Below are 17,754 nucleotides of genomic sequence, written 5' to 3'. Positions count from 1 at the left end.
ATTGGACTTGGGGAAACCGGAGCACCCGGAGGAAACCCACGCCAGCACTAGGAGAACATGTAAACTCCACACAGAAATGCCAACTGACCCAGCCTGGGCTCGAACCAGCGACCTTCTTGCTGTGAGGCGATTGTGCCACCCACTGTGCCACCGTGCTGCTCACAATACTGACCTGTAAATTATTATTAAAATATATTATTATTATTATTATTGTTAATAAGAATAAAAAAAATGTATTTACAATTACAAAACAAATACTTACTTATTAGATTTTTCTTTGCTTTAATGTTTTACATCAAAGCTTTTATTTTGCCACATGGTTATTATTATTATTATTATTATTATTATTATTATTGTTATTATTTAACCGTTATTAAAATAAAAAAATTTAAGAATTAGAGATATAATTTATATAACAATTACAAAACAAATTTTTATTTATTTATTTTTTACTTTGTTTTCACATGTTTAACAACAAAGCTTTTATTTTGCTACAAGGATGGTATTATTATTATTATTATTATTATTATTATTATTATTATTATTATTATTATTATTTAACCGTTATTAAAATCAAGCAAATGAACTATTAAATTATTACAGTCCTAATTCATATGCTAATTACTTAAACAAATATTTGTTTATTTATTTATTTGGCTTTCACATTTTCTACAACAAAGCATTTATTTTGGCACAAAGATGGTATTATTATTATTATTGTTATTGTTATTGGTGTTTAATCATTATTAAAATCAAGCAAATTTACTATATTTACTAAATTAATTTAACAATTGTAAAACAAGTACTTATTTATTTTTATTTTGCTTTCACATTTAACCACAAAGCTTTTATTTGTTGTTGTTGTTATTGTTGTTGTTGTTGTTATTATTTAACCATTATTAAAATCAAGCAAATTTGCTATTAAATTATTATTTACTATTAAATTTATATAACAATTAAAAAAATATATATTTATTTATTTTACTTTCACATGTTTTAACAATGAAGCTTTTATTTTGGCACAATGATGCTATTCTTCTAATAATAATAATATTAATAATAATAATAATAATAATAATAAAAAAAAAATAATAATAATAATAATAATTACAATAATAATAATAATAATAATCCTCATCATCATAATAATAATCATAATAATAATAATAATAATAATAATAATAATATTGTCATTATTTACACAAGGTATTAAAACCAAAAAAAATTGCTGTTAAATTATTAGTGATATTGCTATAATACTGTTAAACTGTAATTAAGATTGCAAAACTAAAAAAGTACACTAATGTGCTACAAATTTTTTATAATTACATTACAATTAAGTGTTTATTTTGATAATCATTTTATATATTATATATTGCATTCTCATGCTTTGCTAAAAATAGTAATACTATATATTTGCTTCATTTACAACTGTACACAGATTTTACTCAAGTTTGGTGCTTCACAAATGTTAATTTCAGTTACGTAAAGTTACTTAAGTCACTCAAATAAGATCTGCTGAATTAATAAATGTAAATAATAAAGTTAAATTATGTGCTTGTTTGTTTCAGGGACGTGTCTGTTCTGGTTGGGCTGCTGTCTGTCCTGCTCGGCTTGTGTTTTTCGTCCTCTGACCTCGAGCCATCTCTGTGGGTGTGTGTGTGTCTGCTGTGTGTTTTAAGTGTGTGTCGTGGTCTGTGTCTGTGGCGTAAAGCTGATATTCAGCGTCGTGTTCAGTCTCTGGCCGTCCAGCTGGAGGATCTGGTGAATAACAGCAGATCCCTGACCAGCCTGTCTCGCAAATCACTGCGCCTCATCCAGGAGACAGAGGTCATTTCAAGAGGATTCACACTGTAAGTGTCAACACACACACTTCTTTAGTCACACTTTATTTTAGACCTGTTTATGACATGCTATGTATGGAAAGCAGAAAGTAAACGTATAATTGGGTTCCCACGCTTCGTGATAGTACTTTATAGCGTGTTTTCACTGACTGGTACAGTGCGGTACGGTATGGCTCACCTTTATCAGGCGTGCGTTTCCACTGCCTAAAGGGTACAAAAGGTGGGCGTGGTGTACGACGTCATTCTTGCTCAAGGAATTCTCGCTCAAAGTAAAGCTGTACGGGTCATTTACATATCCTATGAGAAGCTCTTCTCACAAAACAGATGCTTTATACACGTAAATACTTGTGTATAAACTTTTCTATGAACATGATTTGATTATAACTGCAGATCAATGACAGTGCGGAAAAACCTACTGTAACGTCTGCAATTAAATGAAATAAATAAAAAATTGCAACATATATGAACACATACAGCCCCTACAGTCTCCGATGTGTTACCAATTACAGAAAAACTACACACACCAAACATTTGATCCTTATTTGGATCAAAAACAACACTCAACATATAGCCCACCGTCAGTGCAAACCTCTCATATATATCTTTAATTTTCACCAGCACATGTAACCTCTGTTAGAGAGTAATTCCTTCATTCCGAGTTCATAATAGTTCAAAAGGTGATGATAATAGTTGAACATTGCAGTTTGTTCATGTTTTAGGTTGCTGAAAGAATCATTTGCTCCTTCGTTTTTTTTTGGGGGGGGGGGGCTTCTCCTTTGTTTTTTCGCGCTTCACTCTCGCGTTTGTCCGTTTATGAAATGATCGGATGTCAAAAGCACTTCAATAGTCACACACACATTATTATCAGCTCCCTGGAGAAAGTGAAACCGCTCTGAGTTTTAGACGATCTCGTAAAACAACAAGACACGGCAGATTTTGTTCTTCTTGGCTTTGTGGCTGTAAATCAAGACAATGACAAGGTTTGTCTGAGTTCGGGTCAACTATGGCTTGTTATTAAATACATATAGTATTACGATGTAATGTCGGCTGTGTATTTAAAATGTTTTTTTTTTTTTTTTTTTTTGGTTTCTTTGTTTCTGCTTGTGAATGCACTGGTGATGCTTCTCTGTAAACCAATAGCCTTAAGCTGCGCGTCTAGCTCCGCCCTTTGCTACCCTTTTGTTGTGCTTAGGTACCCTTTCCAAAGGGTGCCCAAAAAAGTGGTATGGTACGGTTTGCTTTTTGGTACCTTTTGACAGTGGAAACAGCCATAAAAGTGTACCAAACCGAACCGTACTGTAACACTTAGAAGTACCTTGAAATCTCAGATGTATGGTTTTAAGGCCTGGAAAGTACTCAAAAACATACATAGTTTCTTAAATAAAATTTGTTTATTTCAACAATTGTACTTAATTGTCAAAAATAGAATGATAAAAATGAAATTCTTTAATTACAAATCCTAAATTTAAATCTTGTACACTGACATATAATGCATATTTGATCAATATTTCAGAAATTGCATTTGAGTACCACTAGTATTGAATTTTATTTAAGTAGTTTGATCATGACTTTTGAAAATGGTCAAATTTTTTTTTAATTACTGACATTTAAATGTAAATTTTAATGTTTGGTACAGTAAGGACTTTCGCTGCGCTACATAAGCTGGTGTATGATTCACAAGCGTGCTTGATTTAAAATAATGGTGCTTAAAAAAGTCATTGAATCTGCTGTTCGTGAACGCGTGGGAACCCTGTTTATATCACACAAATTTATAGTTTGCTTGATTGATTTGGAGAAGCAAATTTAGTTTTGCATGATTTATTATTTTTTTATAAACATAATTTTTTTTTTGCACATATTTACACAGCACATTTATTTATTGTAATTTGACATTTTGTATTATATTTAAACTGCTGGACAGCTATGTTGGCTGAATAATTTACTTTTCTTAGCTCAACCTCCCCAAAAGTAAAAAATGGGTACTTTTTAATTTAGTAAATATATGGGGGTTATATATATTTACTGTAGTTGGTCATTTTAATTATCAATATTATTTTTTAATCATTTAAAATGATTTAACTAGTTTCTAAAACATATCTTTGTCTTTGTGTGCACTTTTCTTAGTTTTGGTATGCATGTTTAGTGTAATGTATATTTCACTGGATACTCTCTGTGTTATATGTACAGGATTATAGTATAACAATATTGTTTAAAAGTTTGGACTTGGTAATATTGTAAAAGACGATCTTCTGTAAATTGATCATCGAAAGCGAGGCTTAATACTTTTACATTGATACTATTTTTATTACAATAAACTTTTTTTATTTACACACACACACACACACACGCACACACACACACACACACGCACACACACACACACACACACACACACATTCACACATAAACAAAACAAATAAAAACAGAAATATGAAGCAATGCTACTGTTATTCTATATCAGATTAACTTAATACACTGATTTTAAAGATATCATGAAGACTGTAGTAATGATGTAAGTAATGATGCTAATAAAACCAGCTTTGAATCACAGAAATACATTTTTAGGGGTTTCCTTTGACTTAGTCCTTGATTTATCAAAGTCAAAATACGCTTTAATGTAATAAAATAAAAATACATTTTAAATTATACTAGCTTGTACTAAACAATTGGTGTCATAGTGAATAAAAGAACAAAAACAAAGTCTTACTAAGCCCAAATTGTTAATCGGCAGTATATATTCATTACTTTGTGTGTGTGTTTTACGTAGTTTCAGTGTAGTGGTCATATATATGTGTGTTGTATGTTGTGTGTTTGTCTGCCCTAATGGTTCTCGGACGTCTGCACAGTTGGATCACGTTTCACTTGTCAAGTTTACTCGACAGGGTGAGTGGCGCCTGTCCCTTTAACAGGGCGGGGCAGCTTCGCAGTCAGCAACTGATTGGTCTACGGAAGGCGGCCTATCAGAGTCTTCGCTGCGCGTTCAGAGCCTCTCGTCTGGCCACATGCGTCATGCTCAAATCATATCCTCTTCTGAAAGCCATCGTTTTGTTTTGCATTATGATGTAAAGATCACATTATGCCTCATAATCTCATAAGAAGTAACATAAATGTCCAGTGTCTCCAGAAATGTCATGTCAAAATATCAAACAGATCAGTTATTGCTTATCAAATTTGTGAGTTGGTGAGAGCACACTTTTTTGTATGTGTGTGTGTCTTTTTAAATGCAAATGAGCTGCTCTTTTCCAAAAGAGGGCAGTACCTCTTTAGAAATGACTTGTGGCAGATTAAAACAGTCAAACCTCAATCTGAGAAAGTTGGAGAGTAAGAAATTACAATTTCTAGACTGGACCAGGATGATTCGGAATGGTTGGTAGATATATATATATGTAGTTGTTGTTGAGAAAAGCCTAGCATGTTACTGCTCTGTTAAGATGTGCTGCATTTGCAAATAAACATTACAGATTTAGTATAATTCTATTTTCGTTCATGAAAAGTCTGTAGAAGACTACACTACCTGACAAAAGTCTTGTTGCCTATCCAAGTTTTAGGAACAACTAATAATAACTCGACTTTTAGTTAATCATTTGGCATCAGAAGTGGCTTATATGAATGGCAAAGGCCTCTAGATTACACTTAAATTACCAAAGTAAAATATGATCATGCCTTGATTTTTAATTAATTAATTAGGACAGTAAGGTCTGACTTTTAACAGAAATAATGTACAGTATAGAATATAAAGTCATAGTGCAGTGGAAAAATAATTAATATTGTGTTTGACTCCCATGAGCTTGGATGACTGCATTCATACATCTCTGCAATGACTCAAATAACTTATTAATAAAGTCATCTTGAATGGCAAAGAAAGCGTTCTTGCAGGACTCCCAGAGTTCATCAAGAATCTTTGGATTCATCTTAAATGCCTCCTCCTTCATCTTACCCCAGACATGCTCAATAATGTTCAACCTGGTGACTGGGCTGGACAATCCTGGAGCACCTTAACCTTCTTTGCTTTCAGGAACTTTGAAGTGGAGGCTGAAGTATGAGAAGGAGCGTTATCCTGCTGAACAATTTGCCCTCTCCTGTGGTTTGTAACGTAATGGGCAGCACAAATGTCTTGATACCTCAGGCTGTTGATGTTGCCATTCACTCTGCAGATCTCTGGCACACCCCCCTACTGAATGCAACCCCAAACTATGATTTTTCCTTCACCAAACATGACTGATTTCTACGAGAATCTTGGGTCCGTGTGGGTTCCAATAGGTCTTCTGCAGTATTTGTTATGATTGGGTTGCAGTTCAACAGATGATTCATCTAAAAAAATCTACCTTCTGCCACTTTTCCAAATAATCAACTAGAAGTTATTATTTGTTGCTCGTACAACTGGGATCGACGACAAGACTTTTGTCAGGTAGTGTGTACAGTACTTAATGAATGTAAATTTATAAATAGCACTGATGTTGAGCATTTTAGCTCTGTTCTCTGTGAATGTAGCCAGAGACAATAACATTTTAACCACATTACTTTTACTGCATTTTAAAGGGTTAGCTCACCTAAAAAATTTAAATTCTGTTATTAATTACTCACCCTTATTTAATTTTAATCCCCTGAGACCTTCGTTCATCTTCGGAGCACAAATGAGAATATTTTAGTGCTTCCTCATCCTCCATATAATGTCACAAGAGCTGCGTCCCAAATCGCATACTTATGCACTATTCTACGCTATTTTGTTGTATAAATAGTGTAAGTAGTGCTTTCACACTGAATACTCTTAAAATAATAAAGTGCACTTTAATTACCCGGATGATGCACTCATTCAGCCGGTAAAATGAAGTGAATATTGATGGACACTTCATGCACTCAACAACCGCAGGTTTGCTCACGTAGCGGAGGGGGCGGAGCTATCAGGCGCACATGTTGGAGAACTTTATTTATTTTGGATGGTGAAAGCAAAATTCACCCACGAGAGTTATTATAGCGCCTCCTAATGGTGAATGTGGTTCTACTATGTGGTATTATTTGGTAGTTTGGTCACTTATTTCACTGATTTGGCAACCGTCAAATGTCATCAGGGAAACGATTTGAATTTCTGCTTAGTAAAAAAAACTTCAGTGTTCCATTTGGGATGGCACTACCTACATATACTATGCTGTTGAGTGCATAAGTACAAAGTGCATGAGTGCATCGTGTATAGTGTGCCATTTGAGACGCAGATAAGATGTTCAAACTTCAGTGCATCAACAGTAATCCTAGGAAGCTCCAAGAACACCTTTGTGCACCAAAAACATACAAAAGTCTTTTTTAAAGGTTTTTGCGCAAAAGTGTTCTTGGAGCTCCCTTTGATTACAGTTGATCCACAAAAGTAACATGAAATGATTTGATAGTGTTTTTAGTTTCTTTTTTAAATGTCTCCAGACTTGCTGTCTATAGTGGATGAGAGAGCTCCAGGATTTCATCTAAAATATCTTCATTTTGGTTCCAAAGATGAACGAAGGTCTCAGGGCAAATGACATGAGGGTGAGCAATTAGCATTGATTTTCATATTTGGGTGAACTAATGCTTTAACAAGCACTATCAGAAAAGGAAATTTGGAAATATTCAAGTTACGTAGTTATTTTAGACATGAAGAATTGACTCATCCTTCAAAAGTAGTGTTAAACTGACCCTCATTGGTGAAACAGTCCAGTGTAAAATATATGATGCCCAATTATATAACACTTTACCAACATTCTTCAGGACATTACCATCAAAAAATAATTAAAAACAATGTAGCCAGTGACCCAATTAGAGCACTTAAAAAGGAAACAGGCCAGATTTTCATGATATGTCTCCTTCAAGTCGTTTAAATTGTTAGTGTTCAAGTCCTTAACTGTGTTTTACATTCCCGCTGAATTCGGAGATTGATAACGTCACCAACTATGTGTCTACGGTGCCGATCAGAGAGCTGGGGCTCGGTCTGGGGGTCGAGCATCTTTCTGATGAACAGGCACAAGAACTGACCAATGATTACAGTCTACCTGCACTTAAGGTACGCGCACTCTCACATTGGATATTAGGGTATTAGTTTTTCATAGCTTGTAAAGCTATGAGGGTATTTATGAATGTACTTTTGAATTGGTTTAGAATTTTGATTTTATTTATATATACATGTATGTATATACATGCATATACATTTTTCTTATTAGAAATATATATTTTAAAGACGCACATAAATGTTTTTTAAATTATTTCTGTGGGGTTATCTAGAATTTTTTTCGTAGCTTGAAAAGATATCAGGATATTTATGAATGTATTGATACATATATTTTTCTTATTATTTGAAATATGTATTTATTTAATCTATTTATTTAAGGAAACATTTAAATATAAAATATAAAAAATAAAAATCTTTTGAATAAAATTATTTATTTTTTTACATAATAAAGTCATAATTGTTTTACTAAAGAAAAGCATTTTATAAGGTATAGATTTGCACTAAAAATATAATATTGGTTTGTTAACACAGCACTTAAACAGAAGAAGAAATTATCGCAAATTATCAATCAGGCAAATAAGATAACTCGTTACTAGCAACATTCACATTCACTGCAGATTTTATTTGACTCCTTTATGGAAAAAACAGCGATTGCAATTTTTAAAGATAATGCACATCCCCGTCACTCAACTTTTGAAATGTTACCATCAGGACACAGGCTTAAAATTCCTAGAGCTCAAAGAAATGCTTATAAAAAGACATTTATCTCAATTACTGTTGTATTTAATGTGAATGGTGCGGTTGTTAAGAATGATCTGCAGTAATATGTATGGGGCTAATGTGTTTTAAATTTTGTAATGTATGTGGTTGTCTTGATGAGTGTTGCTATTATTTGATTGTTGTATGGTTGCACGCATGTTACCAGTGTTAAAGACAAATTTCCCTTCTGTGCCAAGCAGAACGGACAATAAAGTTTAAACAAACAAACAAACAAAATTTTATGGAAAAAAGTCATGACAACAAATTTTTTGTGTTACTGTAACTTGTTTTAATAACCGAATTGTGTTTCTACTAAATTGTTTTAAGGTATGCAAGTTTAACTTAATATACTGTACACTCACTGGCCACTTTATTCGGTACACCCTACTAGTACCGTGTTGGACCTCCTTTTGCCTTCAAAAATGCCTTAAACCTTCGTGGCATAGATTCAGCAAGGTACTGGAAATATTTCTCAGAGTTTTTGGTTCATATTGACATGATAGCATCACGCAGTTACTGCAGATTTGGCGGCTTCAGATCCATAATGCGAATCTCCCGTTCCACCACATCCCAAAGGTGCTCTATTGGATTGATGTCTGGTGACTGTGTAGGCCATTTGAGTGCAGTGAACTCGTGAAAATTCCAGTAGATCAGCAGTTTCTGAAATACTCATAGCAACTCGTCTGGCTATCACACTTCTGTATCCATATCCTTTTCCACACAATCTTTGGTAAATCTAATGGACAAATTAATGAGACATTTATGTACACTACACAATACTTATAATCATTGTGTCAGTATTGTAAACTTTAGTATATTGCTCTGCAGTGATGTTCTAAATGACGTCAATGTGTTTATTTGTGTTTTTCAGATGTTGTTTCAGCTGTGGGTTGGTCAGAGCTCTGAGTTTTTCCGCCGATTGGCTCTACTGTTGTCTCCGGGCCGAGAGGAGCAGGACTCCAGGCCATGTCCCGTCTCCTACAGCAGCGTCCCGCTCATCACCGACTCTCTGCACCGCTCTCTGTCCTCCTGTCTGGCTGATCTGCAGCGCAGCTATGATTTCCATCGCTACTTTGAGACGCAGCACCAGCCGATGGCATCAGGGCGACATAGACGAGCTCAGCAGAAGTGCAGAGAGCTCAATTCACTGCACACGTCTGTCCGCAGCCTACAGCTCCACCTCAAAACACTGCTCAACGAGTATGTGCTCGTTTTTTTATTAATATTTTATTTAATTAATAGTCATTTTAGATGTGAGACAGAATTGCTTAAATGAATGAGTGTTTTAATATTAAAAATTTTACAAAAATATTACAAAATCTGACAGTGGAATTTAATAAAATGTACTTTTTTGTTTATTAAATAGTCATTTTAGATGTGTGACAGAATTGCTGAAATTAGTGTTTTTTTATATTGAAAAATTTGCAGAAAACTACTACAAACTGACAGTTAATGAACTTAACTTCATTTTCATACTTAATACTATTTTATTATTTTTAATGCAACAAAAAACTACTGAAATTATAATTTTATTTAGTAGTTCAACTATGTGGCAATTTATTTACTCATTTTCATACAGAACACATTTTGTTTTTTAATTGTATCATCAGTTAGTTAGTTAGTAATATTATTTAACAAAAGGTTTTTAAAATAGTACTTTTCCGATTATTGTTTTCAGTAGACCATTAATTATTATACCGAATACATGTTTTTTTTTTACTTTATTTTTATTTATTTCTTTTTTAAGGAAGAAAAAAAATACAATAACACATCAAAACTTAAATGAACAGTTGACTGGTCACATTTCCTGACAGGTCACATTAAAAAAATACATATAAAGATCAGTTTACACTGTGTAAAGGCATAAGTACAATCAATTTCTCCCAATGTTGCAAGTATTTGTCCATTTGTAGTTTAAAAAAGTAATCCTCGCTATTAATTATTATACTGAATACATTTTGTTTATTTTAATTTTATTGTTTCATTATTTATTTATTTTTTCTTGTTAAAAACTTCCTTTAAAAAAAAAGATCTGACATAGTACACTTAAAAATTACATTTGCTGCTTGTTCAAAATACTTAAAGTGAGTTTTTTTGAGGGGACAACTTAACTGTTTTATGTTCAGTCCACTTAAAGTTGTGAAAACTATTAAGTTCACCTAATAGATTTGTGTTGGGACAACATGAAGGAATTGTGTGCAACCCAGCTTTTTTTTTACAGTGTAGCATTTACATTTTCTGTTTAGATCTTCTCATATTACTATATATAAAAAACATTGGTAAGACTTTACAATAAGGTTCATTAGTTAATGCATTTACTAACATGGAATAATCATGAACAACACTTGTACGGCATTTATTAATCATAATTAAACATTTACTAATGCATAATTAACATCCAAGTCCATGCTTGTTAACATTGGTTAATGCACCGTGAGTTACCATGAACTAACAATAAACAACTGTATTTTCATTAACTAACGTTAACTAACATGAACAAATACTGTGGTAAATGTATTGTTCATTGTCTGTTCATGTTAGTAAATGCATTAATTAACATTAACTAATGAACCTTATTGTAAAGTGTGACCAAAACATTTTTATTAATTGTGATAAAATTGCTGAAAATTTGCTAAAAATAATTTTCTAAAAAATAAGAGTTTCATATAGTTCACAAAAAAAAGCTCCATTCACTTTCTAATTGAATACAAAACCTTTCAAACAAATCTTAATAATGAAACCAAATTTAAATAATTTTCTTAAAGCATACCCTTAAAAATGTGTTTATAGGGGGGTTAAATTGAAGAAGCTGATGGACTTGTCAGTATAGTTGATTGAATGTTTCCAACAGGGTGATCATTCTGGAGGATGATCTGGAGAAGCTGATGGTGGCTCGGGAGTCAGACGAGGTGACGTGTGCAGGTTATCAGGAGCTGAAGGAGCGTCTGCAGTTGCTCCAGCCACACATGCAGGCCAGCAGCTGCTGTTGGGACGACACCATCACGCAGGTGGAGCAAATGCTGCGCCGAGTCTCCAGCTGCCCAGGTCAGAGGTCACACCCTCATACACTCACACATCACCTGCTAAGGGGGTTTTCAGTGAGTCACTGGTTTAAGAGTGTTGTTATGATGTTAAGTACTTTACATGAAATCTATGAAAATATATTTTATTTGATTTTATTTCAAATTTTAAATGATAGTACATTGAAACTTTAAATTATGTTATATTAAAGTTCATTAAATTAAAAATAACATTAAATCATACAGGGCCCTTTTAATAAAAAAAAAAAAAACTTTAAAAAAGTAACGTTTCAATTTCAGTAGAATTTTGCCATCTGTATATTATATTATATTATATAATATAATATTATATTATATTATATTATATTATATTATATTATATTATATTATATTATATTATATTATATTATATTATATTATATTATATTATATTATATTATATTAACGTTTATTTAATTCAAGTAAATCATAGAGTTGTTTTAATTATAAAATAAAAATGAAATATAAATTAACTTCATTTTCCTACCCAAATAAAGAATTTATTTTATTTTATTTTTATTTATTTTTATTTTTTATTTGATTTATTATGATTTATTTTATAATTGTATGGGGCCCCTTTACAATTATATTATATTATATTATATTATATTATATTATATTATATTATATTATATTATATTATATTATATTAATGTTCATTTAATTCAAGTAAATCATAAAGTTGTTTTAATTATAAAATAAAAATAAATATAAATTAACTACATTTTGTTACCCAAATAAAGAATTTTCATTTTATTTTATTTTAATTTATTTAAAATTTATTTTATTGATTTTTTTATTTATTTATTATGATATTTTATAATTATATGGGACCCCTTTAAAATTATATTATATTATATTATATTATATTATATTATAATATATTGTATTATATTATATTATATTATATTATATTATATTCAAAGTAAATCAAACAGGCCTATTTTAATATGTTTTAAATTATTATAAGTAAATGAAAATTTATTTTAGGTGTGATGATGACTGAATAATAACTGTAAAGTGCTCAATCAATACAGTTAATCATTAATTATGTATTTTTTTCATGATTGTGTAAATTATTGACTGTGCCCATTCACAAATAGAAAAAATACTTTTGGACAAAGAAAAGTTTAAACAATTTGTCTGTACATTTTTTTTTTCATTTCTTTCATTGTAGTTTGTATGTTCTTGCCAATGTCACAAATCCTTGTGACCCTAAATGGTCAGTAATGAAATCAAAACAGAAATTTATTGCACTGCAAAATTGACCAGTAAGAACTGAGATTAACCAATCACGATCAGTTATTTCCAGACATCCCAGCAGTGTATAAATATGATCATAAATGAGTAAACAAGCTTTATAAATGACGTCCTCGCCATATAATAGATGCGTCAGCCTTTGTGTAAGACAGCGTGTGTCTTGGGTTATTTTTAGACTTCCTTATTCGACTGATTTCCTTGCCTCCATTTATTTTAGGAGTTTTAGGGAAGTAGGGGGAAAAAGAGGACAGCGGGAGACGGATGGGGTTGATGATGTCCTTTATACAATTAGGCCACAGAGAACAAGTAGATGAAGTCAATGTTAGTGTGACGTAAATGGTCACGTGATGAACATACTCTGGATTGAGGAAGGACAGAGTACAGTGGAGTTCTTTATTATAGAACAATTTATGAATGTTTGAACCAGGGTTCCCACTTGGTTCCTGGTTTTGTGATCTCTCAAGGAAATGTAAGTATTTGACGTTATGTCAATTTAGTGGCTAATTCGTACAAATTCATATGAGTTCAGTCGTACGAAAATGTACAATTTTAAAAAGGAGGCATGGCACCCAACCTCGCCCCTAAACCCAACCATCATTAAGGGATAAGCAAATTGTTCGAATGAGATTGTACTCATACTCATGTGAGATTGACTTCATACAGATTAACCAGTAAATCAAAAAGTTACAGATTGCCATGAGATCATGTTGGTTTCTTCGAGTCATGGAATTTCTGGAATGGTGTGGAGTTTATTAAGATCTCTTCCAGACAAACAATTATGGAAATGGAAAGATGTGTATACGTTTTGAAAAAGCTCATAAAAAATGTATGCACAAACTAAGTAGGATCAAAATTTTTTATCCGATAAATAAAAAAATGCATAACTTACAATGGAAACACATTTACGGAATGAATTCCAGCATGCACATCAAAAAAAAATAATGTGACACCGAATGTGATGCAGACTTAGAGTTAGAAAACTCCACATAACGTGGTTTTTAATTGGCAAATAATATAAATATTACAAACATAAACATTAGCTGAGCAGCTTACATTGTAAGACTTGATAACCAGACATCCTCGCTCCTGTTTGTTCCTGTTTGCAGACTGCAAGACAGGGGCATAACTTTAGGCAAATGTTTTCATGAGTTTTCTCCAAATTTATCCATAACCTATTCGTTCATTCATTGATTTTTTTTTTCTACTTAGTCCATTTATTAATCTGGGGTCACCACAGCGGAATGAACCACCAACTTATCCAGCATCTGTTTTACGCAGCGGATGCCCTTCCAGCTGCAACCCATCACTGGGAAATGTCCGTACACTCTCATTCACACATACACTCATACACTACGGACAATTTTTAGCATACCTAATTCACCTGTACCACGTGTGATCGGACTTGTGGGGGAAACCAGGCCAACCTGTTCATTTGATTTATTATCATATTAATTTATTTAGCAACTCCACTCACTGACTACTTTGTCTATTTTGTCATGACAGTTAGCCTATTCGGCAACGCCCCCTGTGGTTGCAAATAACAGTACAATGGTGAGAGTGTCAATTTGAAAGCCTCTGCAACTCACAGCTGTACGTTAATAACTGTAATGGTTGGGTTTAGGGTTGTGGTAGATATAGACATTAATAACGGTGATGGTTGGGGTAGGTACAGATGTTAATAACTGTAATGGTTGGGTTTAGGTTTGTGGTAGGTGTAGACGTTAATAACTGTGATGGTTGGGTTTAAGGTTGTCGTAGGTGTAGATGGTAATAACTGTGATGTTTAGGCTTGGGAAAGGTGTAGACGTTAATAACTATGATGATTGGGTTTAGGGTTGTCGTAGGTATAGATGTTAATAACTGTGATGGTTGGGTTTAAGGTTGTCGTAGGTTTAGACGTTTTTGTAAATGCAAAAAACGTATTAGGCCTCCGTTATTTCTCTCTGTTAAAAAGAGTGTGTGTATATATGTGTGTGTGTTTTCCACAGAGGGCTCAGATCAGCCAGAGGAAACAGCCATCCCAGATCCATCTCCTTCTGCCCCCATTACACACATACAGGACAGAGACCCCATCCCAGAGGAACAGGTACTGACTCACTGTATGTGTGCATTTAAGCATTGTTGGAAGTGTTGCTATTATTATTATTATTATTATTAATAATAATAATAATAATAATATTATTATCATAATCATCATTGCTCATGCTTGGAGGAGTCTATTATATGATTCACCTTCAATATGCACATTTGTAAATGTATTCAAAAATACATTAGACATGACATTCATATTTCTAGTGATTTTAATAATTTGAGCCACTCTTGTGTTCATTTATTTCACTATACTGAATATTAATATTTAAACATTTTAAATTGCTGTGAGAAGCATGCAGAAATATTCAAATGAAGCTATATCATAAAGAGGATCCTTGAAACCAAAACCTTGATTGTGCCAAGGTCGGTGCATATTATGAAGTAATAATTATTTTAGGCTTTATATGATAAGGCAACATTATTTATTTATACAATTTAATATAAATAATATAATAATTTATTTATATAAAATTTTAGATATTTTTGAAAAATAAAAATGAAACAAATGTAATATTTATATATTGATTCATGATGAAAATCATTAAAACATCTTAAATAAAGAAAACTTACATAATGAATACTTAGATACATTCCAATTGAATAAAAAAATTTACTTTTACGTACTTTTACACCCCTGAATGTTAAAGAGTTGTTTAAATCAATACTTTTAAATTAAACGGACAGTTCACCCAAAAAAAGAAAATTCTGTCATCAGTTATTCACCGTTTACTTGTTTCAAATTAGGGCTGCACAATATAACGTTTCAGCATCGATATCGCAATGTGCACATCAACAATAATCACATAACAAGATATGCAATGTTGAGTCTATAATTGTAACTAAATTGAAACATAATTGACCAGGAGCTAAAGAATTGTATTTAATTTCTGTATTTATACAGAATTTATATGATTTATGCAAAGCACTTTGAATTAGAATTTTTTGTCTTGTTTCTAGTCCAAATATCTACATTTCAAAAGCGAAAACAAGATTATTTCACTTACTCCACTGGTGGATAATTTTGCTCGCTCTAAGGAAAAACTCTTCATTTTGAGTTGAAAACAAACTAATATTTTTACTTGACCTAAACATTTTTAGGTATTTGGACTAGTAATGAGTCAATGATCTTTTTATTTCATTGTGATCAATTTCTGCACCTAAATATGTTAGACTTCCCAGAAAACCTTCAAATAGTGCTACTGAAACTCTCTTGTGAAACTGTATTCATATCGCAATATTAATCGCAGAAAAATAAGATTTTTCCAATATCGTGCAACCCTATTTCAAACCTTTAAAGGAACTCTCCACATTTTTTGAAAGAAGCTCCTCGTAAAAAGGCAAACAGTTGACCATTTTTGAACTAATTCGGCTGATTTCTTGTTCTGGTAGGGTTACTTTTAGATTAGCTAAGCATAATGAATTGAATCAGGTTTGACCATAGGCCTTTTTCACATTTTCGAGTTTCTCAGTTGCAGAAGGTGTCATAGTTGGGAAAACTAAGAGCGTAGTGAATGGGAAAGTACAATTTTTTTTTTTACAATCTTATTTGCTCAAATAATAAAAGAAAAAGATGATGAGGTGAAGATGATATAATGCATTCATAAATGCATATAAATGTTTATACGTTTTTTTTTAAAATCTAAATATTAAAAACTTTAATGGATTTAAGATTCTGATGACTGTTAAACACATCAGAACTGGCTTGTGAAAAGGGTCCATTAGGATAATTTATTTAAAGCTCAAGTCTTCTGTAGTTATATAGTTATATCATGTAAAGAAGTAGAGGGAAAATGAAAAAATACAATTTTCAAGGCTAAAATTGATAGGAACGATTCTCTAATTTTTTACATGTTTTATTTATTTATTTGATACTAATTAAAGCATTATTTCACATTGACCCACAGAAATGTTAAAGGGCACCTATGGTGAAAAATCTACTTTTCAAGCTATTTGGACAGACATATGTGCATGTATGGTGTATAGACCGTCATATTGGGGTGATATAAACACACCCAGTCCTTTTTTTTCAATTTAGCAACATAAAAACGGTGGACCAATTGGAGCGGTTTTCAGATCGACCGCAACTTTACGTAGGAGTGCGAAGCTAAACGGGCGCTCTGTCTGTCTGTCTGTCTGTCTGTGTGTGTGTCTGCTGCGGTGTGTGTGTGCGCGCACGTGAACTTTGTGTGACTCATCGATGCAACTGCACAACAAGTACTCTTTGGTAAAGTTCTTACTGTAGTATTTCTCAAAACGCTAAGTGAGATCAGCTTCGTTTATGTCTGTCTGTTGTCTGACGCAGCCGAGGGAGGAGATCAAGGCACGCAGAAAGGCACGTAGAAACGGTGGGCGGGGAGGACTAGCCCTAAAAGAGCAGTACACCAAAACCACCACCCAGTACAACAATGTATAAATAGGACTAATAAAAGGTATAATAAACAATCTGATGGGTGTTTTGAGCTGAAACTTTACAGACACATTCTGGAGACGCAAAACACTTACAGTATATTAAATCTAGGTGCCTTTTAAACTATGCTACAACAAACAAGCATAACTCCTATTTTGGTCCAGATCTAGTTGAGTTGTTAATGTTTTTAAAGTAAATTGCTTGTTATTGTTGCCATCAGCACATTTTTCTTCATTTCACAGATGTAAATAGTGGAATTAATCAAAACAATCTGCCAAGAATTCAATGTTGTTATAAGCGGATATTTAGAGATGTTCATAAACACTGGATTTTGTGTTTATAAGCATTGATTTTATTAAAAAT

General features: G+C 32.4%; 1 protein-coding gene across 1 annotated transcript in view; it reads left to right on the top strand.

The window, feature by feature from the left end:
* vezt (vezatin, adherens junctions transmembrane protein) overlaps positions 1-17,754 on the top strand; it is a 47,310-nt gene that overhangs the window by 17,546 nt on the left and 12,010 nt on the right. Inside the window, exons 5-10 of the mRNA XM_056455511.1 lie at positions 1,572-1,853; positions 4,727-4,864; positions 7,722-7,869; positions 9,446-9,774; positions 11,426-11,619; positions 14,882-14,979. Of these exons, the coding sequence (XP_056311486.1) occupies positions 1,572-1,853; positions 4,727-4,864; positions 7,722-7,869; positions 9,446-9,774; positions 11,426-11,619; positions 14,882-14,979 (1,189 nt within the window). The remainder of the gene's footprint in view (positions 1-1,571; positions 1,854-4,726; positions 4,865-7,721; positions 7,870-9,445; positions 9,775-11,425; positions 11,620-14,881; positions 14,980-17,754) is intronic.

The sequence above is a fragment of the Danio aesculapii genome, chromosome 4, assembly GCF_903798145.1.
Source record: "Danio aesculapii chromosome 4, fDanAes4.1, whole genome shotgun sequence".
Classification (NCBI taxonomy): Eukaryota; Metazoa; Chordata; class Actinopteri; order Cypriniformes; family Danionidae; genus Danio; species Danio aesculapii.
The sequence above is the reverse complement of the archived record's forward strand: the minus strand, read 5'-3'. Positions and strand labels throughout refer to the sequence as shown.